This window comes from Mauremys mutica, chromosome 17 (genome assembly GCF_020497125.1).
Source record: "Mauremys mutica isolate MM-2020 ecotype Southern chromosome 17, ASM2049712v1, whole genome shotgun sequence".
Taxonomy (NCBI): Eukaryota; Metazoa; Chordata; order Testudines; family Geoemydidae; genus Mauremys; species Mauremys mutica.
In genome coordinates this window covers 13,563,082-13,588,898 of record NC_059088.1, presented here as the reverse complement: position 1 = coordinate 13,588,898, position 25,817 = coordinate 13,563,082, and the positions used below count along the sequence as shown (strand labels likewise).

The 25,817-nt window shown below is 58.6% G+C and overlaps 3 protein-coding genes across 4 annotated transcripts in view; 2 read left to right on the top strand and 1 right to left on the bottom strand.

Moving 5' to 3' along the window:
* Positions 1-916: 916 nt before the first annotated feature.
* Positions 917-5,169, top strand: LOC123351759 (sialoadhesin-like). The gene is made up of 3 exons (XM_044991362.1): positions 917-1,013; positions 2,509-2,577; positions 3,787-5,169. Exons 2-3 carry the CDS (start codon positions 2,538-2,540, stop codon positions 4,317-4,319), a joined length of 573 nt encoding a protein of 190 aa, XP_044847297.1. The 5' UTR covers positions 917-1,013; positions 2,509-2,537; the 3' UTR covers positions 4,320-5,169.
* Positions 4,730-17,639, top strand: LOC123352001. Its single transcript, XM_044991685.1, has 8 exons — positions 4,730-4,748; positions 5,326-5,589; positions 6,012-6,293; positions 13,871-13,958; positions 14,336-14,375; positions 14,664-14,770; positions 15,532-15,622; positions 16,478-17,639. The coding sequence occupies exons 1-8, from the start codon at positions 4,730-4,732 to the stop codon at positions 16,595-16,597; spliced, it is 1,011 nt and encodes a 336-aa protein (XP_044847620.1). The 3' UTR covers positions 16,598-17,639.
* MAG (myelin associated glycoprotein) overlaps positions 17,465-25,817 on the bottom strand; it is a 20,289-nt gene continuing 11,936 nt past the window's right edge. Inside the window, exons 9-12 of one of the 2 annotated variants that reach the window (XM_044991359.1) lie at positions 25,123-25,219; positions 23,451-23,550; positions 21,693-21,732; positions 20,481-20,610 (exon numbers count right to left, since the gene is read on the bottom strand). In XM_044991359.1, the coding sequence (XP_044847294.1) occupies positions 21,700-21,732; positions 23,451-23,550; positions 25,123-25,219 (230 nt within the window). In that variant the 3' untranslated portion in view covers positions 20,481-20,610; positions 21,693-21,699. Of the gene's footprint in view, positions 20,611-21,692; positions 21,733-23,450; positions 23,551-25,122; positions 25,220-25,817 lie in introns of both variants that reach the window. The other variant, XM_044991358.1, reaches the window with a different exon arrangement.

Here is a 25,817-nt window from a genome sequence, read left to right as displayed (position 1 = left end):
TCGTCCGGGTCCCCCTAGGGTGAAGAATAATAATGACAATGCCCAGCTCCGACGGGGAGCTTTACGTCAGCTGAGCTCAAGGCACAGCTGGGGAAACTGAGTTCTTTCAGAGCACTGTCCAGTGAGTACAAGCCTCACATGTTTTTTTACATGTGTTTTTTTTTTTAGACATCCCTGCTGAGAGTCCATCAAAACTGTTCGAATTGGGCCCCAAACTTCCTAAAGCCGGCCCTGGGGAGTGGGGTCCTGTGGGTTGGAGCAGTGGGGCTGGGAGTCAGGACTCCTGGATTCCAGTCTTGGTTCTGCCCCTTAACCCCTGCGGGATGGGGGCCCTCCTCTCGCTCCGAGGGCTGAGCGGCTCCTCAGATGCTTTGAGATCCCAGGTGGCCAGTGCTAGAACAGGACCAAGCCTCATCCCTTCCCCAGGGTCTCTCAGAGCACGGGGGTCGTGGTCCTTCGAACTCTGACCCAGCAGCCCCTTTGGCCTGTGGCTGGGGAGTCTCTGGGGCTGGATGGGGTTAAAAGGAACAGGCACCATCACACACACACCCCATGGAACCAGCGCTGGGGCTGAGCTTTTGCAATTTCCAGAGAAAGGGGAAGTTTCTCTGCCACAGCAAGACAACAAAGTGAAAGGCTCTCACGGGAAAAATGGTGCGTGGAGCCAGAACCCCCAAGTCCTCACACTCAGCCCCCCTGCTCTAACCACTAGACCCCACGCCCCTCCCCCAGCTAGGGATAAAAACCAGAAGTCCTGATTCTCAGTCACTGTAACCCCTAGACCTTATTGCTACCAAACCAGCAAGTATGTTGCTTTTAAAGGCCAGGAACACACTATCACGGTTCCCTTCCCTCCTCTGAGCCACCAGCCACTCACAGCGCCTGGGGCTATTGCCACAGATGTAGACAAATATGATTCTTCGATACCTGCCCCCAACCTCCCTGCTCTCCCGTTAGTGTTAGTGGTGGGATCAGACCGGAGTCCCAGCCGCTAACTCAGGCCCAGGGCCCAGGTAAAAGCTGCTGTTCCTTGTTTTGGGGCAAAAAGCCAGATTTGGGGAGAATGATTCTTCACATCTCTAAATCACTGAAAGGAGATTAAACGGTGAGAGATTCTTATGGGAGGGGCCCCGGCTGAGATCAAAGCCCCATTGTGCAAGTTGCTGCCCAGACACAGCCAGAGACAGTCCCTGCCCCATAGAAATGGCAATTGAAATAGACAATAGGTGGGAGAGGAAACTGAGGCACAGGGTGGAGCAGTGACTGACCCGCTATTGTATGCTGGGTCCATGACAGATCTAGGAGTAGAACCCAGGGCTCTTTGTCCCACTGCTCTGCTCTAGCCACTGGGCCACACTCTCACAGCGTCATTGGGGGTAGCATTGAAAATACACTGGGGGCTTCTAAACACGGCGTGAGAGCCAGACTCCGCCCGATGAGCTCACGGTGTAAGATATGGGGACTGAACACGGCAGGGCAACATTACCATGCACTGTTAAACAGCTGCCGTGCCCTACCCCAGAGCAGGCTGCACTTCGCTGCTGGTGAACAGATCAACAACTGGGCAGGCTGTGAAGGTGTCTGAGATCATATGGGGGAGACGACACTAGACTGATCAACTGTTCAGAGAGGGAGCCTGGTGTTTAGGGTAGAACTGGGGGCTGGGAGCCAGGACTCCTGGGTTCCGTCCCAGCTCTGCAAAGGGAAATTTATTTTCAGACACACCCAGGCCCTCAGACCCTCACTGGCCAGTTGCCCCATTACCCAGAGAGACGTTCTCAGACCGGTTGGATAACATCAGACACTGGCTCTGCCCAGGCTGTGGTCACAGATTCACACAGAGACGGGACCTGATAAACAATCCAGCTATCGGAGAGGAAGCAGCAGAGGAAGCACTAGGGGGTGCGGAGCTGCAGGATGGGCCGGGGGGCTCTGTAGGGGGCTCTCCCCTCGTAGTCAGGGCTGATCTCTGCTTCTGGGGCTTTGCTGTTCCCAGCTGAGACACTGAACCCCGACCCTGCCCCTTGGGCCTGTGATACCCTTCCCCACATGGCTCTATCCCAAGGGGTCAGAACGTCTTCCTGGGGTCCCTGCCACACCTCAAAGTGGTTTATTCTGTTCCACCTCCCTGACTCTCCCTGCACATGTCAGCTCCACATAGGAACCGTACTTCGGTCCTGCCCTGAACCTGCCCTCTGCTTTGCTGTGAGTTGACAAACGGCCACGCGCCCCGCCCCAGAGGTGGCTGCATTTCACACCTGGGGCTATGAGTCCTGCACACATGGCCTGCTAGGCACACAGGGATAGAAATGCAACCAGTCATTGCTCCATCTGGCCAATCTCTGGGCTTTACTCCCTTCTGGTTAGGAAATTCTTTTACGAAGGGCTCTAGGTGTAAAATACCTGATCACGCAGCCGATCCCACGGCCGGACGCCATCGCCCGGCGCAGACGAGCTGTCACCCAGAAATGCTGCAGGTGACTCATTCCCGGCCCCTGTCCCCCCCAGGCCGGCTGAGCGCTCTGTGCTGGACGGAGATGGCCTTGGTGCTGGTCGCTGCCTTTTGCCTTCTGAGCGGTGAGTAATTCACACAGACGCGCCGCGCTGCCACCCAGGGGGCCGGTGGGGACCGTTTCCCAGCCCTGGGAGTGCGTCTGCACTGCCAGGAGGGGGCTTAGAACCGGGTTCCAGCGCAGGGACGTCCCAGCCACTCGCGCCAGCGGCTCCAGTTCAAGCCCAGGGGGCGTCTGGCCTTGACCCTGACCCCGAGCGGCCGGGTCCTCGCTGCTGGTTTCACCCGGTGGAGAACACGCCTGGTTCTCAGGTCAGAGTCAGCCTGGTCTAGCCCCGGCCACCCTGGGCTGAGCAGCGAGGGCCTCAGCCGCTCTCGGCCCCCGGGCTGCCGTTTGCCCTGCGCCACGTCCTGCCTCCGGGCTTCTCGCTGCCCCCGCGAGTCGGGGCGTCTCCTGGGCTGGCCTGGAGAGCTCTGCTCCCTGCCCTGCCCGTCCGCCCAGCTCCGGCCTGGCTGGGCCCTGCCCGCGTCCGCACCCGGCACCTTGTGCATGGGAAGCACCTGACCTAGGGCTGCCAACCCTCCAGGATTTTCCTGAGTATCCAGGACTTAAAGATTAATCTTTAATTAAAGATTGTCATGTGATGAAACCTCCAGGAATTTGTCCAACCAAAGTTGGCAACTCTAACCTGACCCCTCGCCGGTGCAGCTCCTCCTGCCGTCAGGGCCTCTGGCCCAAGGGCCAAACACCCAGCTATGCGGGGGCTGAACTGAGAGGGGATGAGGGGTGCACTGAGGGGCGATACTGGGAGGTGAACTGAGGAGGGATTTAGGGGGACTGAGCTGGGGGGGTGAACTAATGGGATGCAGAGGACAGATTAGATTAGATGGGGGGGCTGCGCAGATGTGGGGGAGGAGGTCAGCCTGGGCTAATGGGAGAACTCGGGGGGACAGGAGTGATTTGGGGGCTGGGGTGATTAATTGCCGGGCACGGGATGGGCTGATGTGGGGGGAGGCATCTGAAATTCCCCTTCCCCAATTCACAGGGGGGCGCTGGCTGGGCTCACTGTCACCCCCACGCCAGGAGAGGGCGGGGGGCTCAGACAGCCCCACAACACAACATCCCCCATTGTGTGTTAAAGCCCCTGGTTTGGGGGCTGAGCTGATGGTGGCCTCTCCCGGCGGGATCTGTGCGGCAGCCCAGCCTGCGGGGCGGGTTCCCCAACTCACTGGGGCCGGGCGCCGGTCTGATCCCCGATTCCTGTCCCCGGCAGGTGCCTACGCCCAGGAGTGGGGTGTGACACTCGCACCAGGGCCCCTTGCTGGATGGGCCGGCTCCTGCGTGACCATCCCCTGCTCCTTCACCTACCCCGCAGGGTGGACGGTCAGTGCCGTGAACTGGACACGGAACGGGAATCAAACCGTGTATCACTCGGACGAGGCTCGTTTCCACGCTGCCTTCAAGGGGCGCGTCCGCTACCTGGGGAACAAGCAGCACAACTGCTCCCTGCGGGTGGCGGGGCTGCGCCCCAGCGATCAGGGCACCTACCGCTTCCGGTTCGAAGTAGTGGGCGATAGCAGCAGCCGTAACGCATGGACGGGTCAGCCAGGACAGTGGCTCAATGTCTCCGGTAACCAGGACCCACCACCCCCACCCCTCCAGGTCTCTCTCTCTCTCACATACACACACATGCTCCATTTCTGCCTTGCTCTGAAATCCAAGTGCTTAGAGCTGGGAGCCAGGAGTAAAGCTGGGGGAGTGGTTAGAGGAGCGACCAGGACTCCTGGGTTCTCTCCCCAGCTCTAGGGGAAGGGGGGGATAGTGGTTAGAGCAGGGGGGCTTGTGGGTCAGACTCCTGGGCTGTGTTGTCAGACCCACGTCCCCGTCACTCTGTCTAACCCTTGGCCTGTGCTGAAGAGCCGCTGAGACTGACCCTGCAGCCAGCGTAATGCAGCAGGCGTGAGGGGCTCTCGGGGGGAGCCCGATAGTGGGACTGGGACCCTGCAGGACCCCCCGGCAGAACAGCAGGAGCGGGTAAAATGTGCTTTGTTGAGGGGGGGGTTCAGGTGGGCAAAAAAACAGGCTGTGGGAATTGGCGGGAAAACACTAAATCTCACAAATGTACCAAGAGTCGCCTACTGGGGAAATTGCTAAATATTTCGTTTGAGCTTCTCTTTCCTCTCCATGTTTCTCTCCCTCGCTCCAAACCTGGGGAAATGCACCGGCCCAAGGCAGGTCAGAGACCCGTTCTGTGATAACAGGAGTTACAGTGTGTTTGTACCTGGCTCAAGCAAGATTTGTTTGATTCTTTTAGTGGTAAAAATTGGGTCTGAATTCCGTTGGTATCGATCCTGTCTTCACCCACCGGTTTCTGTCTGTCTGTCGGTCGGTTGGTTTTTAGCAGCGTGGGGGAATCTGTCTCTCTTGCGGGATTTGTGGGATCGAAGGTTTTTATAGCTGGGAGGGGGATGAAAATGCAAAAACCAAAGCCGGGCACTTGAATAACAGGAACAGGACAGAATTCAAAACAGTCCCGCTTAGGGCTCTAGTCTGAGGCCCGATGTGTGGTGCCCCCACTGGCGGCTGCCCCCCTCCGGGCAGACCCAACGCTCCCCGTGTCTCAGGCCAAATTTTGCTGCTCTCCCCCATTGCCAGGAGCCCTCATTGCCCCGGCCAGTCGAGCTCCCAGGCTGGGCCGCGCCCACCCCCTGGGGGCTGCTTCCCGCTCTGCAGCCAGGCCGTGGCCCCTGGGAGGTGCCAGCCCCAGGGCCCAGCAGGGTTCAGTGGCTCCTCACCCCTCCTCTCCTCACAGCCCATCCGTGCCAGCCCTCCCTGCGGCGCCGACTGGAACCGGGATCCTCCCTCACCTGCTCTGTGGGGGACACCTGCCCCCATCGCCCCTCCTGGTACGACCGAGATGGCGCGCGGCAGAGCCCAGGGCAAACCCCGGGTGGGGCTGGGGCGACCGAGCTGCGAATATCCCCGTCCCAGCTGGACCCTGGCGCGGCGCTGAGATGCCAGGTGGATGGATACAGGGATGAGTGTGACTCTGCCCAATCCCAGCCCCTGGGGACAGGTGAGCTCTGCTGTTAGACATGGCATGGGTAGAGCAGGGGGGCTGGGAGCCAGGATGCCTGGGTTCTATCCCTGACACAGGGAGGGGAGAAGAGGGAGGACTAGTGGTTAGAGCGGGGGAGCAGGGAGTCAGGATTCTTGGCTTGTATCCCCAGTTCTTCGATGGGGGTGGTCTAGGGGTTAAAGTGGGTGAGACTCAGTGTCAGGACTCCTGGGTTCTTTCCCCAGCTCTGGGAGGGGAGGGGATCTGTCGCTGAGAGCAGGGGGTGCTGAAAATCAGGACTCCCGGGTTCCATTCCCTCTAAAACTGTCATCGGGCTTCAGCAAATATTCCTGCCCCATGGGATTTGACAGGGAAGGACCTGCCCCTTCGCTCAGTCCCGGGACCTCTCTGACAAACTCTCACCTGACTCTTACCCTCAGTCGCCCCCAACGTGTCCAGGGTCGAGGTTTCGTGGCCGGCAGGGAAGGCAGCGCTGAGGGAAGGTGACAATTTTACCCTGCGCTGCCAGGCTGCTGCCCTGCGGCCCGTCGCCGGGTACGTCTGGTCCCGCGGGGACGTGTGGCTGCCAGGAACCAGGAAGGATTTACGTGTTCACAAGGCAGCCGTCTCTGACGGAGGGAGCTACGCGTGCGGGGTCTGGGTCTCCGGCCCCGGCTGGGGGTATCTGAGCCTCTCTGCGAGGGAATCGGTCGAAGTTCAGCGTAAGCAGCGAGGGCTGGCGAGAGCCTCCTCCCTCGCAGCCCCCGATCCTCCCCACACGGCCTCCTGGAGCAGCCCCGTGTGCCCCCACCTCATCCCCCTGCTTCACCCCACCCACCTCATGAGCCCCAGACTCACATTCCACCCCCACCTCCTAATAACTGGGTCCGGTCAACCCCTGTGCTGCTGACTCTAGGCTGGGCCCCCAACCTCCTCTGCATCACTCCCATGGCTGGGCCCATCAGCGACACATTCAGTTCGTGTCCCCCACACACACACCTGCCCTGGGCCCCCAGCCCCCTCCGGGACACTGCCCATCCCCCAACCTGCCCCGGGCCCCATTCCACACTGAGCTGGGCCCTGTCCCAATTGCCTTGAGCCCCCAGACCCTTCTGGGGGACCCCTCCCCCTTATCCCCCTGCCACCCTGCCTGTTCTCACCCCCAGGAGCCACATGGGCCAGGCCCTGCCCCTCACCCCCTGCCCTGGATCCCTTCCCCGCTCTGGGTCAGGTCCCCCCACTCTCTGTTCACTCCCCATGTCTCCATCTCGCCCCCCAGACGCCCCCACAGGTGTCCGTATTTCGGCATCACCGGGCACCAGCCTGCAGGAAGGGGAATCGGTGACGCTAACGTGCAGTTACACCAGCAGCCTCCCCTCCACCGACTCCTACGCCTGGTACCGGGGCGGCCAGCAGCTGGGGGGATCCCGGTGGGAAATGGGGTTTGTGACGCAGTAGGGAGCGGGGTGGACTGACCTGGGAATGCGTCTAGTTTTACTGGGACTGTCTGCATGGGGGATGGGAGAGCAGGGGGTGACTTTATTTGAGGGATGATACCTGAGCCTGTAACCTGAGCCGGGAGGGGGAGGGGGCCAGGTGACACCTTTGCCCGGGACACTGGACAAAGGCTGCAGGAGGAGCCGGGGGGAGGGTGGCAGGAGACGGCTGCAGGGGAGTTTCACTTTGAAACTGGCTGGGGAAACGAAGGGAAACCCCAGGGTTGGAGTCTAAGCTACCTGCCCCCCGCCGAAGTACCTGGCTGAGGGGTCCAGGTTGTACCTACAAGCTCTGCTTGGGACTGTGTTCCTGTCGTCTAATAAACCTTCTGTTTTACTGGCTGGCTGAGAGTCACGGTGAATCACCGGAAGAGGGGGGTGCAGGACCCTGACTTCCCCCCACTCCGTGACAACTGGTGTTAGCGGTGGGATCTACTGCACCCCATGGATGGCGCGTCCTGCAGTAAGTGACTGGGAAGCAGTGAAACAAAGGGGGATTGATGGGGACCAGGCGTGCTGAGGAGCGGGGGGCGGAGGAGCTACGCTTAACCCCTGAGAGGTGGGGACCTGAAGAAGGGCTGGAACACAAGGGGTCCCCCTGGAAAGCGTGGGGAGCAGCGAGCACCCAGGCCTGCGAGGGGCCAGCAAGCAGGTGTACAGCAAGCAGCTTAAGAGCGACCTGGTGGCGCTGTGCAGGCAGAGGGGGCTGCGCAGTGGGATGCTCACCAAAGAACAGCTGATTGCACAGCTGGAGGAGGAAGATCGCTCGAATGAACCGATCCCTGTCTCTGAGGGAAGCAGCCCGGCAGATGCAGCGCAGGCACCGGAGTCTGTTCCAGCTGGGAGTGGTCAGCCGGCTGCTGCGGGCTTCCCGAGACCCCTCCTACCTATCCTAGGGGAAGGGCTGCGAGGAGCCCAGTAAATACCACGGGCACCGTGACCCCCCTGGCCAGCAGGGGATCCTCCCGGCAGAGCTCCCCATCGCTGGAGCTGAGGTGGCTGAAATGGGAAATAAGGGTAAAAGAGCTGGAGTTGAGGCAGCAGGAACTGATGAAGGAGCGAGCAGAACGGGAGAAACAAAGACAGCATGAAAAAAAACGGAGGCAGCATAAAGAGCGACAGAGACAGCATGAGCTGGAGCTGGCCAAGCTGAGGAGCAGCGACCCCCCGGCTGCGGTGAGTGAGGGGGACCCAGGACTGCATGGAGATTTGATAAGTGCGTCCTGGCCCGGCGAAAGGAAGGGGAGGACATAGATGACTTCCTGAATGCCTGTGAGACGGCCTGCGAGCTGCACAGGGTTGACCCGGCAGAGGCTCCAGTTTCTCACCCCCTTACTGGACCCCAAAGCCGTGGCGATGTACAGCCGAATGAAAGGGGCGCAGGCAGGGAACTATGAACTGTTGAAAAAGGCCCTGCTCCGTGAGTTTGGGCTGACTCCCTAGATGTACCGGAGTGAGCGTAAAACCCCTGAGGTCACATATCTAGAACTGGCCCTCCGGATGCAGGGATACGCCCACAAGTGGGCAGATGGGGCCCCAGCTAGGGAGGACGTGCTTAACCTAATGGTACTGGAGCAATTGTATGAACAGTGTCCATCCAACCTGAAGCTGTGGTTGGTGGTCAAAAAGCCAGAGGACCTGCGACGCGCAGGGCGGCTGGCTGACGAGTCTGTGAACAGCTGGTCAGGGGGTGGCAGGGAGAAGTCCCATCGGGTCAGATCCACCATGATGCAGAGAGAAAGTCACCCTGGGACCTCCCAAAGGGGAACCATGGAGAACCCCCTCCCAAGGGGAACATCCAGCGTCAGGACCAACCGACCGGCTCGAGGGGACCCACGGGACATGAGCTGCTATTACTGTGGCCAGAGAGGACACATACGGACCCAGTGCCCCAAGCTCAGGGACAGACTGAGCAGACTGAACCCACACAGGGTTAACTGGGTAGGAACCCATCCAGACGAGGGGCCGGCTTCCCAGGCAAGGGGGGCTGACAGCTTCCCACCTGCTCAGGAGGGAGGAGTGTCCCAGACCAGCGTCTCTGGGGGGCTGGATGCTCCAGACACAAGGTTATCGTTTTACAAGGTGGGCGCGGGTCTGTCCCTGCAGAGCAAGTGCCTTGTTCCCCTGAAGGTGGAATGGAGGAAGGTCAATGGATACTGGGACACGGGCGCTGAGGTGATGCTGGCCTGGTCTGAGGAGTTAGCTCCAGATCGGGTGATGTCCAACACCTATCTGACCCTGACGGGGGTGGGGTGGGACATGGCACCCATTCAAGATGCCCGTGGTGAAGGTACATCTGAAATGGGATGCCAAGAAGTGCCTCAAGGACATGGGGGTACACCACCATTTGCCCACTGAGGTGTTAATGGGGGGCTACCTAGAGAACTGGCCAAGCAACCCCCAGGGTGCCCTGGTTGTGACCCATAGCCAGAGCCGGCAAGAGGCACGACACCCTGACCTCGGGATGCACACCGGATGCACAGAACCCTACCCTGGTGGGGAGGAGGTGACCAGGAACAAGGCTCAGAGGGGCTGCAGCTTCTGACCCAGCCAGCGAGAGGGAGCCGATCCCCATCCCTTCCCCAGCCGCTGAGTTCCATGACGAGTTGCAGAAAAATCCCTCCTTGCGGAAGCTAAGGGACCTGGCTGACCTCAGTGCGGTACAAACCATGGGAAGAGGTTGCAAGGAGAGGTTCCTATACCGAGAGTAGGCTCCCCCAGGGGAGATGGAGTCATGGGGGATCAGGAGGCAGCTGTTGGACCCCAGAAATATTGCTGCAAGCTCGTGTACCTGGCCCATGACATCCCTCTCGCAGGGCACCAGGGGATCCAGTGCACCAGGCAGAGGCTGCTGCAGAACTTTTACTGGCCTGGGGTCTTTACTACTGTCCAACAGTATTGCAAATCCTGTGACCCTTGTCAGAGGGTGGGGAAGGCCCGGGACAAGGGGAAAGCGTCTTTGAAACCCTTGCCCATCAGAAAGGAGCCTTTCCAGAAGGTGGCTATGAACATAGTGGGACCTCTCAGCAAAACAACCCGGTCGGGTAAGAAATACATTCTGGTGGTGGTGGATTTCGCCACCCGCTAACCCAGGCAGTGCCCTTATCGTCCATTAAAGCAGACACCGTGGCAGATGCGCTGCTAATCATTTTCAGCCCAGTGGGGTGCCCCAAGGAAGTCTTGACAGACCAAGGGTCCAACTTCATGTGAGCCCTGCTCCGGTGCTTGTGGGAGAAATGTGGGATCCAGCACACCTGGGCCTCAGCGTATCAGCCCCAGTCCAATGGGCTGGTGGAGAGGTTCAATGGAACGCTAAAGATGATGCTAAAAAGATACATGAACCAGCACCCGCAGGATTGGAACACGTATTTACCTCACCTGCTGTTCGCGTACAGGGAAGTACCCAGGAGTCTACCGGGTTTTCGCCTTTCGAACTGTTATACGGCAGAAGGGTAAGGGGATCCCTAGACCTGATGAGAGACGAATGGGAGGGGAAGACCACTCCCGATGAAAAGTCAGTGGTGAAGTATGTCCTGACCTTCCATAAAAAATTGCTAAGTTCATGGGCCTGGTCAGGAAAAATCTGGCCAGAGCCCAGAGGAAGCAAAAGGTCAGGAATCAGGTGATGGTTCTCATCCCTGTGAGGAAAAACAAACTACAGGCCTCCTGGGAAGGGCCTTTCAGGTTGTCAAGCAACTAAAGAAGGTAAACTATGTGGTGGAGCTGTCTAACCGGGCACACCACCGCCGGGCGTACCATGTCAATATGATGAAGCCATATTATGACAGGGGGAATGTGGTGTTGGCCGTGTGTGGACATTGGGAGGAGCAGGGAGATGACCCTTTAGTAAATCTATTACCTGAAACAAGAGCTGGCTCCCCCCGTGGAAACAATTCCCCTCTCTGATCGACTAACCCCTGCCCAGCAAGCTGAGATCAGAGGGGTGCTGCATCTGTACCGACAGCTGTTTTCCAACCAGCCTGGACACACTAATCTGACTATCCACCGGGTGAAGACCGGATCGCACCCACCTATAAGATGCTCCCCATTCCGAGTCACAGGAAAAACTGTGCAGGAGCTAAAAAAAGACGTCAGGGACATACTGGCTTTGCGGGAGATCCAGCCCTTGGGCCTCGCCGGTAGTGCAGGTCCCCAAAAAGAATGGGTCGATCCAGTTTTGTGTGGACTATCGAAAGTTTAATGCCATCACTGTATCCGATGCCTACCCCATGCCCAGGCCTGACAAGCTCCTAGACAAGCTGGGAGGAGCTCGGTACCTCACTACCATGGATCTTACCAAGGGCTACTGGCAAGTGCCGCTGGATGGAGATACCAGGCTGAATTCGGCCTTCATCACCCCTCTGGGGCTCTATGAGTTCCTGGCCCTGCCTTTGGGCCTCAAGGAAGCGCCAGCCACCTTCCAGCGCCTGGTGGATCAGCTACTGAGAGGGGTGGAGAGTTTTGCTGTGGCATGTATTGACAACATCTGCGTCTTTAGCCGGACCTGGGAGGACCACGTGTCCCAGGTTAAACAAGTGCTAAACCGACTCCAGGAGGCTGGGCTGACCATAAAGGCTGAGAAGTGCAAGGTGGGGATGGCTGAAGTATCTTACCTGGGCCATCGGGAAGCCAGACAAGGTGGTCTGGACCAAGTAAGGCCAGAGAGCTCTCCGGGCGCTGAAGAAAGCTCTGGTCCGTGGCCCAGCTCTGGCAAACCCAGACTTTAACAAGCCCTTGATGGTGTTCGCTGATGCCTCAGACACAGGGCTGGGGGCGGTGCTAATGCAGGATAACAAAAAGGGGAAGAAACACCCCATCCTGTACCTAAGTGTAAGCAGAGACAGGATGAGCTCTACCCTGACATCTGGTGGTGATTTATGGTGAGCGTGGAAAAGAATTTCAGGGGCTGATCTTGTTTGCATAGGCACATCCACCCAGCCTAGCATAGCCCACGGCAGCCTAAAATGGTCACTTTGACAGCTGTGGGATCCTCGATTTCTCTGTTATTGGGGCAGAAGGAATAAAGTGTTGTCACCCTGATTATGTGAATGAGGGACTATGAACCTGTTTTATGACAGAGGGACTCACCATCAACTAAGTAGCACTCACTAGACGAGGGACATGGGTTCCAAACCCCAGTGAATTGAGAGAGGTTGGGGACTGGTATGTGTATGTATGAGTCTGGGTCCCTCTTTGAGGGCCAGGAACACCAATTGCACCTCTTCCTGTCTCCACTGTTGAAGAGCAGAGCTAATTTTGATTCCATTAGGAATCTAACTAGAGCTGAGCTGAATCCACTTTGGGCTAATAGTGCACCAGCACTGGGGCTCCCCTACACTAAGCTGAAATCACTAAAAGAGCTGAGTGCTGTGTTAACTAGTGGGGGTGCCAGAAGATCTATTGCTAAGCAGCTAGCAGAGCGGGACAGTTTGCAGCACAGTTGGAGCAGCCCGCAGAGCGGAGCTGAGTGGCTCACGGGTCGGCTGGAGGAGCGGTGCAGCTGGTGGTGCAGCTGGTGGAGTGGAGCCGGTTGTGGTGAAGCCTGCAGCAGAACTCCACGGAGAGGTGGGGCAGTCGGCCCAGACCCATGTAAGGTGCCCCTTAACTCCCCGTGTGCCCCCCACATTTCCACCCAGGCGGTGGGGGTAAAACTCTGCAGATAAACTTCTGAACTCTGGGACTGCACTGACCAGGAACAGAGACGTTTGGGTTGTTGGACTTAAGGGTGATTGGACTTAAGACCCTGAGGGGAAAAGGACAGTGCCAAACTTACTTGGTGGGTCTTTTGCTCATGGTTTGTGTTATAATCCTGTTTGTGGTGTTTCCCCAATGTAATGCCACATTGTTTCCCTCCTTTATTAAAAGGATTTTGTTACACTCAGACTCTGTGCTTGCGAGAGGGGAAGTGTTGCCTCCTAGAGGCGCCCGGCGGGAGGGGGTGGTATGTAATTGTCCCAGGTCACTGGGTGGGGGCTCGAGCCAGGTTTTCATTGTGTTATTGAAATGGAACCCCTGGATACTGAACCCGGCCCTTCATGCTGCCAACTCAGAGGGGCAGAAGGGTTACATAAGCAAAAAGTTCCTACCCTGGGAGCAAAACTATGCGGCCATCACAAAGAAATGCCTGGTCATGGTGTCACGGAGTGGGGGGAAGTCAGGGTCCTGCACCCCCCACTTCCTGCGATTCACCCTGACTCTCAGCCAGCCAGTAAAACAGAAGGTTTATTAGATGACAGGAACACAGTCCCAAGCAGGGCTTGTAGGTACAACCAGGACCCCTCAGCCAGGTCCCTCTGGGGGGCAGGGATCTTAGACCCCAGTCCTGGGGTTTCCCTTCGTTTCCCCAGCCAGTTTCAAACTGAAACTCCCCTGCAGCCGTCTCCTGCCACCCTCCCCGCAGCTCCTCCTGCAGCCTTTGTCCAGTGCCCTGGGCAAAGGTGTCACCTGGCCCCATCCCCCTCCCGGCTCAGGTTACTGGCTCAGGTATTGTCCCTCAAATAAAGTCACCCCCTGCTCTCCCATCCCCCATGAAGACAGTCCCAGTAAAACTAGACACATTCCCATGCCCGTGCGGCGTTGCTGTGCGGCTGTTACCCAGCTGCTCTGCCCCAGATATGGCTGCATCTAAGCACCAAGTTACCCATCCCTCTGCAGTGGCAGCGTGCGGCTGTTTCGCAGCTGCCCCACCCCAGAGGTGGCTGCATCTTAGCACCACGTGTCATGCTCCATCCTGAGGCAGCCTCACTGTGTGGTTGTTACCCAGCTGCAGAGTTGATCCAATAACCCTCCTTTCTCCTTTCCAGTCCCCGGGACACCCACATACATCATCGGACTTACTGTTGTGCTTGTCCTGTTACTGCTGATGGGGCTGGTCGGCGTCACAGCTTGGAGGTATTTGTGCTTTGCAAACCGGTAATATCCACGTCTCTGATCTCTGGCAATCCCCATCCCCTCCCCCTGGCCTTTGCCGGAGAACCCCGCGCAATCCAGGACTGAGAATTGCAGAGCCAGTGCAGATGCATCGAAACCCAGCTGGTGGGAGGTGATTGAATGGTGGTGGTTGGGTCCCACACAGACACCTGACACCCTCAGGGGCCTGGGAAGGGCTGGGTGGCCTCCTGGTGAAACGGCTGGGCTGGTCGTCAGGAGAGCAGGGGTCGAGCCCAGGCAGGAGGTTCTGTTTTGTGGGAGCCTTTGTCCTGTTCCTTCCCCCTGAACCGAAGCAGATGATGTTTTACCTCTGAGCTGTTGGTCTCCTTTCTTTGCAGTAAGATGCGGCGCAAACGCCAGGGAATGAGCAGCAATGCGGTAAGTGCGTCTATGGGGCTGGGAGCCAGGACTCCTGGGTTCTATCCCCAGCTCTGCTGTTGACTCGCTGCCTGACTTTAGATGAGCTCTGTCCCTCAGTTTACCCCCCCATAGAACAGGATCATAAAATCCCCCCACCCCCCCAAGCAGGACAGAAGGTCTTTCCGATCCCCTGGGTAGTTTATCGGGGGAGGGGGGGGGGATCTATGTACATTTCCCTTTGTTATTACACATCACCGAGCAGTCCCAGAGCAGTGGCTCGCGGCCTCACTTCTGCCTGTCTTGCAGCACCAGCCGGGCCCGGGGGAGACCCCGATGTCTGAACGCATCTACGAGAACGCCCAGCACTCTGGCATGGGGCAGCCAACCCACCTGGCCCCACCTGGGCCCCCCAGGTAACAGCAGGGCCTTGCTGGGAGCTACTGTGCAGGGGCTGGGTGTGGGGCGGTGCCCACGCGTTAGGAGAATGTCGCCAACAGGAGCTTAATATGCTTCCTGCTGGGGGGGCGCGGGGTGTGTGTGTGGTGCCCCCTGCTGGAGGGATGAGCCCTGTTCGGGGCGGGGGCTGGATCGGAGCCAGCACTGCCTAGACAGGGGTCCACAAACCTTTTCTGTCACGGCCTCCCTGACCCATAATGAAATCTGTTCGCACCCCACCCCCGTCCCCTGCCGGGAGCGGGGCCAGAGCCTCGGTTGGGAGCTGGGGCAGGAGCTGCGGCTGGGGCAGAGCAGGGCTGGCTGGGGCTCCCTCCCTGCCCCCCATGGGAGCTGGCCCTGCTGTGCCGCCCCGAGAGTTCCCCCAGGCCCTCCCAGAGTGCTGCGCCCCACAGTTTGGGGACCACTGCTCTACAAGGGAAAGGCCCTGTGCCCCCTTCCCTGTCCTGCCCCCGAGCCAGCCAGTCCCCCGCTCTGGGGCTGGATTGGAGCCAGTGCCCCCTGGAGGGGAAAGGCCCCATTCCCCAAATCCATGACTCATGTCTGCTCTGGGGAGCTTTAGCCCAGGGGGCCCCCCCAGCCACTGACCCACAGGGGTTCTGCGCTGTCGACCGACGCAGCCTGTCCAATCCCCAGCCACGGCGCTGCAGCCGACCCAGCGCTAGCAACCAAATGCCTCGCGCCATCCCCACCCCCCTAACGTTCTCTCCTTCTGTGGCAGCGCGACCACCGAGCTGTGCCTGGGGTCTCCGGATGGCACCGAGCAATCCCACATCTACAGCCAGCCGATGAACATGGGCAAAGTACCTCAGGTGAGCGACTCATTCCTCTGTGTACACGGGGCCCAGGACTCCTGGGTTCTATCCCAGCTCTGCCCCCTGTGAGATCAGCTCCGGTGGCGGCGAGATCAGGCTGGGCTGGGTGCTCTGGGTCAGGGGGAGCACAGCTGCTGGGCAGGGGAGGGGCATCACCCAGCAGCTGGAGGGCACAGAGGTGGGCGGGAGGCTGAGTTACAGGGCTGGGGGGTGACATGCAGAGGAGAGCGCCCTGGAGGGAGGGCTCTGTATCGCCTGGGGCAGCGGGACAAGCTCTGGGCAGCTGGTGTTTGCAGAAATATTTCATCCACTGGCTGGGACAGGGAATGGGGCCTGGGGCCTTTCCCCTGTAGGGGGCGCCAGCTCTGATCCAACTGCTGGTGACTCAGTAGCAGCATTGCCTTGAGCTGATGGAGTGGCTCCATTAGACGGCAGGAGTAACAGAGCTGTTATCCCCGGGGGGAGCTAAAGGAGTTGCTCCATTAGCCAGCAGCGGTGGTAGGGCTGTTATCCTCCCTGCGTATCTCCCACTACGGAGGTGATGCCCTTAGCCGGTGTGTTTCTGTCGACATAAGGGGTCTCCAGAATGCCAGGCGCTGTGATGATCATCAAGGCTAAAATTGTGGGGGTGGGGGTTGTTTTTAGGAGACAGTGTTGCCTAGTGGATAGACCACTGGCTTGAAACACAGGATACCTGGGTTCTCTTTCTGGCTCTTCCGCCTGCCTGCTGGGTGACCTTGGCTAAGTGACTTCCCTGCCTGGTGCCTCAGTTTCCCCAGCCATGCCTTGAGCTCTGCTGACGTCAAGTTCCCCATCAGAGCTGGGGGTTTTCATTATTATTCTTCACCCTAGGGTGACCCAGACGAGGTCCAGTACTCAGCCATCCAGCTGCAGCCTCCCACCCAGAGAGCAGAGCCTGCCGCCGACCTCACCTTCGACCTCACCTGCGAATACGCTGCTATTAAGCGCTAGCATCCAGTTGCGGCTCACCTGGCGCCTCCCCCCAAATGCAGGGCAGCCCCATGGCCTGGGCGACACACGAGGCCGGGCTGGGTGAACTCCCCGCCCCCGGCTGAGCTGAGAATCTGGGAATTAGGCTCCAAATTCAGAGGTTTGCTGGATCTGGATTCAGCGGTTGGGGGGTTTGCTCCAAATCAGGCCTGGAGGTGGCGCCTCGCAGGGCAGCACAAAAATAATCAGTTCCCAGATCACTGGGAGGAGGTGAGAATCCTGGGCTGGCAACAGCTCAATGGCGCCCTCTGCTGGGGGTCCGAGGAGCGAAGGATCTCAGGGTGCGCAAGGTGCGGGATGGGGAGTAAGTCAGGGAATGGGGTCGTGCTGAGATCTAGAGATCCATGGGGCAGCCGGCCTCATGTGGCTGGGGCTGGAGGTGGGGTTTGGTTTTGTTCTGTGACGAGGTAACCGAGACTGAATTTTTTTTATGAAGAACCACAGAGAGAGACAGACCCAGAACAGCCAATGGGCTGGTGGGGCCGGCGCTGTGGGAGACCCAGATTCAAGCCCTTGCTCTGTTTGATTCACACTGGGGCATCGGGGCCAGCCCTGACTGCCAGGGGAGAGCCCCCACTCTGCCCCTATGCAGCACAGCGCCCCCTACTGCTGCCCTGAGGCATCGGGGCCAGCCCTGCCAGGGAAGAGCACCTCCACCCTCCTTCCTGCAGCACAGCGCCCCCTAGTGCCGCTCTGGGGCATCGGGGCCAGCCCTGACTACCCAGGGGACAGTGCCCTCACCCTGCCCCCTGCAGCACAGCGCCCCCTAGCACCATGTTGTGGCATTGGGAAGACCCCCCAAAAGGGAACACAATGCGAGACACCGTGTGGATTTGTAAAATACATTTTATTTCCTTGGGAATACAAAGTCTGCTGGGTTAAAGTCATTAAACAGTTGGCACCTCACGGAACAACGATATACAACGAAACCGACATAGTCTTGGAATTAATCCAGCTCTCCTGATATGTCCGCGAGCCTAATTCTACCAGGGAGCAGGGCTGGCTAAGCCAGTGGCACAATTTTGTCCTGTAACACACGTACACACGCGCACACACGCGACTAAAAAGTTACTGCGCTAATCCTGGCTTCAATTATTTTTTACATTCTTCCCTATTTACATAGAAGCCAAGAACGGGAATTGTCCACACGACTTAGTGTAAATCGACGGAGGCGGCGTCCTGGGTTAGGCTGCGGCTCTTTTACAAAGCTCTGGGAACACAAAGCCAAATATCGGGAGATGGAAACGAAAGCTGGTTGAATTTAAATGTTGGTTGGTGGGGCGGGGGGGAGGGGGGAATTCTGTGTTTTCAAACCAAAGAAGGCTCCAAATTGGAACAAAATGGCAAAAATTCCTGCAAAATGAAAATTTGCAGCGAAAAAATTTCTTTTTTGGGTCAATGGAAACTTTCCATTGAGCTTTTTTATTTGCGAGTTGACGTCGTTCTGGGCTGTGGAAACAGGAGTGTCGGACGTGCGACACGGGCGGGAATTGGCCTGCTCTGGGGAGGCCGAAGCTGGAGACCCGTGTCCGGGTTGGGGCGCTGCCCGTTCGGTGGCCCGAAGGGAGAGTCCAGGGCAGAGCCAGGAGTGCCGCAACGGCCATGGCCCCAGCGCTTTCTACCGGACATAAGGGTCAGCGCCGGGTGGGGGGGAGGGGAGAGAGGCGCGAGCGAGAGGTGGGGTCTTGAGTGGAAGAGGTGGTGTGGGAGCAGGGCCTTGGGGGAAGGGATGGGGTGGAGGTGGGGGCGGGGAGAAGGAGAGAAGGGGCAGGACCTCAGAAAGGGGGGGGGGCATGGTTCAGGCACTGGTGGCCCCCCCACTTTTAGACAGCTTCCGCCGCTCCTGGGGAGAGCAGCAGAAAGGGTCAGAGGGTTAGAAAACTTGACCATTGAGGAAAGATGAAAAGAACTAGGCCTGTTTAGTCTAGAGACGAGGAGGCTGAGGGCGAACCTGAGAACAGTCTTCACACATGTCCTGGGCAGGGGAGATTGTGGTCAGGTATTAGGAGAAACTTCCTAACTCTCCGGGGAGTCCCAGGGAGGTTGTGGGATCCCGTCAGTGGAGGGGTTTAAGACCGGGTTCGAGAAACGCCTGACGGGGATGGTCTGGGGTTACCTGGTTCTGCGTCAGCGCGGGCGGCTGGCTGCCTCGCGAGGCCCCTGGATCCTTCCCACCCAGCCCTCATGTCAACGCCATGCACGTGGTTCCTTTGCCTGCCAGAGCTCTGCGAAGGGGCCTTATGGTTATCATACCAGGGCCGTGTTTTATTTAACGTCTAATCACGTCACATCCAGCTAATCAATAAATAGAGCCTAGATCCGGGTGCCTGGAAGGGTTAACAAGCTTAGGGGGCGGTTTCTGGGCAGAAGGAAGCGCTGGTTAGAGAGCTTTGACCTTGTTAGTTTGGGCTTTTTATTTATTTTGTTTTCTATCATCAGGCAAATATCTGTACAAAAATGGCACAAAAAATAAATGACGATTCGTTATAAATTCCCCCCCCGGATGGCTGGTGCCAGTGGAGCATAGAATTCCAGGGGGTCGGACCCAGACCGTGAGCACCTGTTTATCCCAGTGGGAAACACAGATTACAGCTGTGGGGGTTTTCGGGCTCCCGATTTACATCTGAGCCACCCAGAGATTTTCCCCCCAGAATAACTGTCAACTAGACGTGTGATTTTCTACTGATCTAGTTATACTAGTAGGACAGGGCTGATCTGCCTACACCAGTACAGCCGTGGGGGCCATTATCCCGGTAGGACGGGGCTGATCTGCCTACACCAGTACAGCCGTGGGGGCCGTTATCCCGGTAGGACGGGGCTGATCTGCCTACACCAGTACAGCCGTGGGGGCCGTTATCCCAGTAGGACGGGGCTGATCTGCCTACACCAGTACAGCCGTGCGGGCCGTTATCCCGGTAGGACGGGGCTGATCTGCCTACACCAGTACAGCCGTGGGGGCCATTATCCCGGTAGGACGGGGCTGATCTGCCTACACCAGTACAGCCGTGGGGGCCGTTATCCCGGTAGGACGGGGCTTATCCCAGTATAGTTATTCCCCTTCCTGGCTGGGGATGGCGGTGCTGGTCTAAGTAGCTTTGTACCATAGACACGTCTTTACGCAGCAGGAGACAGATGTTGTTCCCTCGGCACGTGCAAAGACAGACTGGGGGAATTAGAACAAGGACTGGATGGGTTTAGGGAGGATCTAGGCAGGTACTTGCGTGGCTCCTACAGAGACAGCTCAGCGGGGTCATTAACGGTTCATCAGGGCTTTGGTTGAACCTCCCAATCGGTTCCAAATTTAGCCTCACAAAAGCCCGGGGTGGGAGGGAATTATGAGCCACATTGTGCACAGGGGAAATTAAGAGATTGTGGGGAAACTGAGGCACGCAGCGAGGTTAGGACATACTTCAAGGTAGCACAAAATCTGTAGCGCAGGTGGGATTTAAACCGCAGGTCTCCTGGGTCCCAGTGCAGGGCCAGATCCACATAACCAGCCATAGGGCTGTCAAAGAAGGGGCATCAGGATATGGGGCACTGCCCAGACACACAGCAAGAGACCGTCCCTGTCCCAGCTGTATTCAGTCGGAGGTCCTGATGGCAGTGGGTGGGGTTTCCATGGCAGGGGGCGTGTCCTGCCAGTAGTGGGCGGGGCAGGACCTGCACTCTGCATGGGGTTGATCCCGGTAGATGGGGTTTCCATGGCAGGGACGTGCCTGGTGATTTGGGGGCACAGACAGGTCCTGATTCTAGCGGGTGTGGTTTCCGTGGCAGAGGGCGTGTCACTGGGGGGGGGGGGCCGGGGGCGCTCACTTGACCCGGATCTCTGCATACTCCGCCAGCTCCTCCGTCAGGGTGTAGCTGTCCTTGGTGGCCAGTTTGGTGAAGTCGATGTTGGCGTAGTCCACGTTCAGGTCCAGGGAGCCCTCGGGCTTGTTCAGGAGGCGTTTGTCGGAGACTGGGCGCCGCTCGTACTGCGGGGGAAGCAGAGCAGTGTCAGCCTGGGTACGATTGGTGTGTTCACCTGTGGGACTCCCTGACACTGGAGAGTACAGTGTTAGCCTGTGGGACTCCCTGCCGCTGGATGTTACAAGGTTAACCTGTGGGATTCCTTGTCAATGGATATTATAGGATAAACCTGTGGGACTCCCTGCTGGTGAAAATTGTAGGCTTACCTGGGAGACTCCCTGAGCCTGGATATGATAGGATTACCTGTGGGACTCCCTGACACTGGATATTAACCCACAGGAGTCCCTCCTACTGGGTATTATATGGTTAACTCACAGGACTCCCTCCCCCTGGATATTATGGAATTAACACATATGACTCCCTGACACTGGATATTATAGGATTAACTCATGGGACACCCTGCCACTGGGTTTTAGTGGGATTAACCACTGGGACTCCCTGCCACTGGATACTAGGGGCTCAACCTATTGGATTTGCTTCAGGAGGATACCATTGGGGTTAGCCGGTCCAATAATACCATAGTTTACCTAGGAAACTCACTGCCACTTGATCTCACTGGGATTAGCCTGTGGGACCTTATTGGCGTTAACCTGGGGAACTAATAGCTGCAGGATCCTTTCCAAAGGATGCATTCCTAACCAGAGCTCTCCTGGGCAGGGGGTGCCAGGGGTGCAAGGATTGTCCCATGGGGGGGGTGTCTGTTAAGATTTTACGCCACAAAGAGACAAGACCAAGGAACGAGCAGAGGAGGAAGGGAAAACACCACAACACTGCAAGGGACCTTGCTGCCAGGACAAGGGACTGCCAGTATGCCAGGAAGACCCCCATGCCCTGCCCCACAGCTGACCTGTGAGAGCTACCCAAGCAACAGGATAGAAACCAGAACCGGCGCCCACCATGACCCCAACAGTCCCCGGCTCTCGGATCAGATCGTAACCAGCGCCCCCTAGGGGAAAGGCCCTGTGTCCCATTCCCTGCCCGGCCAGTCCGCTGCATGACTGTGGGGTGCAGAGGGGGTCCCCGTGTCCGAGCCAAGGTGTGACGCACACTGGTGGGGGGTGACACAGACTGGGGAATCCAGACTTACCCGGGGGTCAGTGGCTCTCCAGGGAGCAGATCTCCTTAGACTAGCGGAGAAGGAAGAGCTGTCACTGTGTACCTGGGGGGACGACCCCTTGCTGCCGCCCCACATGGAGGATGCCTCTGGGGAGCACCTCTGAAGCCACAGCTTTTGGACTGGGTCTGGGATGGAAAGGGATGGAAGAATCCCTTCCCCCACCCCCATGCGCCAGCCTGGGGCGGGGTCATAGGAACATAAGAGCGGCCAGACTGGGTCAGACCAAAGGTCCATCTAGCCCAGTGTCCTGTCTGCCGACAGCGGCCAGTGCCAGGCGCCCCAGAGGGAATGAGCAGAACAGGGAATCATCAAGTGATCCAGCCCTGTCGCCCATTCCCAGCTGCTGGCAAACAGAGGCTAGAGACACCTTCCCTGCCCAGCCATTAGTCGGGATTATCATTGAGAGACTGAACCGCCAGGAACGTAGCTAGTTCCCCCACATCCCATTCCCCACCCCCTGAGCCAGCCAGTCGGGGCTAGATTTCCTCTCCACTCATGGACACTAAATAGTGCCTGACAACAAGAGGGATCAACTTTATCTAAACTATCCATCCCCATCCACACCCCTCCACTTATCCACCCCTCCTTCCCTCCATCCATCCCCATCTACACCTCTCCACTTATCCACCCCTCCATCCATCCATCCATCCCCATCCACACCCCTCCACTTATCCACCCCTCCATCCACCCCTATACACACCCCTTCCTCCCTCCCTCCATCCATCCCCATCCACACCCTTCCACTTCTCCACTCCTTCATCCATCCATCCATCCACCCCTATACACACCCCTCCCTCCCTCCCTCCCTCCATCCCCATCCACACCCCTCCACTTATCCACCCCTCCTTCCCTCCATCCATCCCCATCCACACCCCTCCACTTATCCACCCCTCCTTCCCTCCATCCATCCCCATCTACACCCCTCCACTTATCCACCCCTCCTTCCCTCCATCCATCCCCATCTACACCTCTCCACTTATCCACCCCTCCATCCACCCCTATATACACACCCCTCCCTCCCTCCATCCATTCCCATCCACACCCCTCCACATATCCACCCCTATACACACCCCTCCCTCCCTCCCTCCATCCACCCATTTATCCCCATCACACCTCTCCACACCCCTCCATCCATCCATCCACCCCTATATACACACCCCTCCCTCCCTCCCTCCATCCCCATCCACACCCCTCCACTTATCCACCCCTCCATCCACCCCTATACACACCCCTCCCTCCATCCATCCCCATCCACACCCCTCCACTTATACACCCCTCTATCCCCCTCCACCCCACTCCACTTATCCACCCCTATATCCACCCCCCCTCCATCTATCCATCCCTATACACGCCTCTCCCTCCCTCCCCATCCACCCCACTCCACTTATCATCCCTCCATCCTCCTCCATCCCGCTCCACTTATCCACCCCATACACACCCCTGTCTCCATCCACCCACTCATCCCCATTCACACCTCTCCACTTATCCACCCCATACACACCCCTCCCTCCATCCACCCACTCATCCCCATTCACACCTCTCCACTTATCCCCCCATACACACCCCTCCCTCCATCCACCCACTCATCCCCATTCACACCTCTCCACTTATCCCCCCATACACACCCCTCCCTCCATCCATCCCCCCCACGCACACCCCTCCCTACCCACACACCCAGCACTCTCTGCACCTCCCTGCTCTCCCGCCATGCCAGTCCCATCGTCCCACCTCGGATTTGTCCAGGGCCCCCGGGGGCCGGTACTCGCCGCTGTACGCCACGGGCGGGTGCTCCAGCTGCACGAAACTGGAGTTTTCATTCACGTTTTTCCTGGGGAGAGAGAGACGACACAGACACCCCTGTCACTGGGCGACCCCCACAGCGGGGAAGGGCGGATTCTCTATCACTGGGCGACCCCCACAGCCGGGGAAGGGCGGATTCTCTGTCACTGGGCGACCCCCATAGCAGGGGAGTGGGGGATTCTCCGTCACTGGGTGACCCCCCACAGCGGGGGAAGGGGGGATTCTCCGTCACTGGGCGACCCCCCACAGCGGGGGAATGGGGGATTCTCCATCATTGGGCGACACCCCCCCAGCGGGGAAGGGGGGGATTCTCCGTCACTGGGTGACCCCCCCCCACAGCGGGGGAAGGGGGGATTCTCCGTCACTGGGCGACCCCCCACAGCGAGGGAAGGGGGGGATTCTCCGTCACTGGGCGACCCCCACAGCAGGGGAGGGGGGATTCTCCATCACTGGGCGACCCCCACAGCAGGGGAGGGGGGATTCTCCGTCACTGGGCGACCCCCCCCACAGCGGGGAAGGGGGGATTCTCCGTCACTGGGCGACCCCCCCCACAGCGGGGGAAGGGGGGATTCTGTCACTGGGCGACCCCCCCCACAGCGGGGGAGGGGGGGATTCTCTGTCACTGGGCGAACCTCCCCACAGCGGGGGAGGGGGGATTCTCTGTCACTGGGCGACCCCCCCCCACAGCGGGGGAGGGAGGATTCTCCGTCACTGGGCGACCCCCCCCCACAGCGGGGGAGGGGGGATTCTCCATCACTGGGCGACCCCCACAGCGGGGGAGGGGGGATTATCCGTCACTGGGTGACCTCACCCCCCCCCTTATGACATTACATATCTCATCCCTCAATTAACAATCTGCATCGGGTAACTGCATGTGCATTAACGACATAATTTAACAATGATCCTAATAACCAAAAGGTAGCAGTTTGCTCCTGATGTAACCGTAGCTGATAGTTGCTAATAAATTATCAATCATTAATTACCCACCAAACATCTTTGATTAGGATCAATTAATGGCTAATGCCCCGGCCTGGTCAATAGGTGACTGCTAATTACCGAACACGGGTTAACATTGGTGCTTCATTAATTAGTCATTAGAAATGCCATTTAACCAGCGATTGTGGGTTACCGATCTGGATATAAATGTTTATCCTTCTCCTCCAAAAACGCTCCTTAGTTTTAAGAGAAGAACCGTCATGTGTTAATTGTTATCCTGCCTTTATTTAGAGGTACCAAAAATGGAGTCCTCTCTCTGCCAAAATGGCCCTGTCTAAAATAAACCATGAAAACGCGTTTAAAACGATTGTGGCGACTGACACTTATTTCGGTGGGTGGCCATTTGCCGGCCGCCCCGGGAAAAGCGCCCCTCGTTTGAGAACCCGACTGGATCGGAAGATCCGCCTGGTGATGGCAGTTAGGCCTGGGGTTGGTCCAGGAAGGATTTCAGAACAGCGCTTTAAGGGCAGTTCTGCCTCGTACTGGCAAGAGGACGGGCTGCGATCCCATCTGGCTCCGGTCTGGATTCGGGCCCCGGCGTCACCCCGCTCCCGGGACGCCCCGTTTGTTAGTACAGCTGAGCCCCGGGGGGCTCCGCACTTACTTTTTCCGCGTCTGACTCACGTAACACACGGCGGCAATGAGAATCACAAAGGCCACCACGGCGCCCACCGGCCCCACCTTCGCCCACATCAGATTGTCTGAAAGCAGCATGCGGGCTGGGGTTAGTCCCGGCCTCTCCCAGCAGGGGGCACTGCGGGGAGCAGGGGGGAGGGGTGCTGGCTGTGGGGGAGCTCCCAATTACCCCAGCCCCAGCCTTTCCCAGCAGGGGGCGCTGTGGGGAGAGTGCCCAGTTAACCCAGCCCCAGCCTCTCCCAGCAGGGGGCGCTGTGGGGAGAGCGCCCGGTTAACCCAGCCCCTGCATCTCCCAGTGGGGGGCATTGTGGGGAGCTAGGGGGTGGAGGGTGCTGGCTGTGGGGGAGCTCCCAATTACCCCAGCCCCGGCCTCTCCCAGCAGGGGGTGCTGTGGAGAGAGCTCCCGGTTAACCCAGCCCCAGCCTCTCCCAGCAGAGGGCGCTGTGGGGAGTCGGGGAGGGGGGTGCTGGCTGTGGGCAGAGCTCCCAGTTACCCTAGACCCAGCCTCTCCCAGCAGGGGGTGCTGTACGGAGCGGGGCAGGAGCACTGGCCATGGGGGGAGCTCCTGACTACCCCAGCCCCGGCTGTTCCCAGCAGGGGGTGCTGTGGGAGCAAGGCAGGAGCACTGGCCTTGGAGTGGAGCTCTCAGCTACCCCAGCCCCG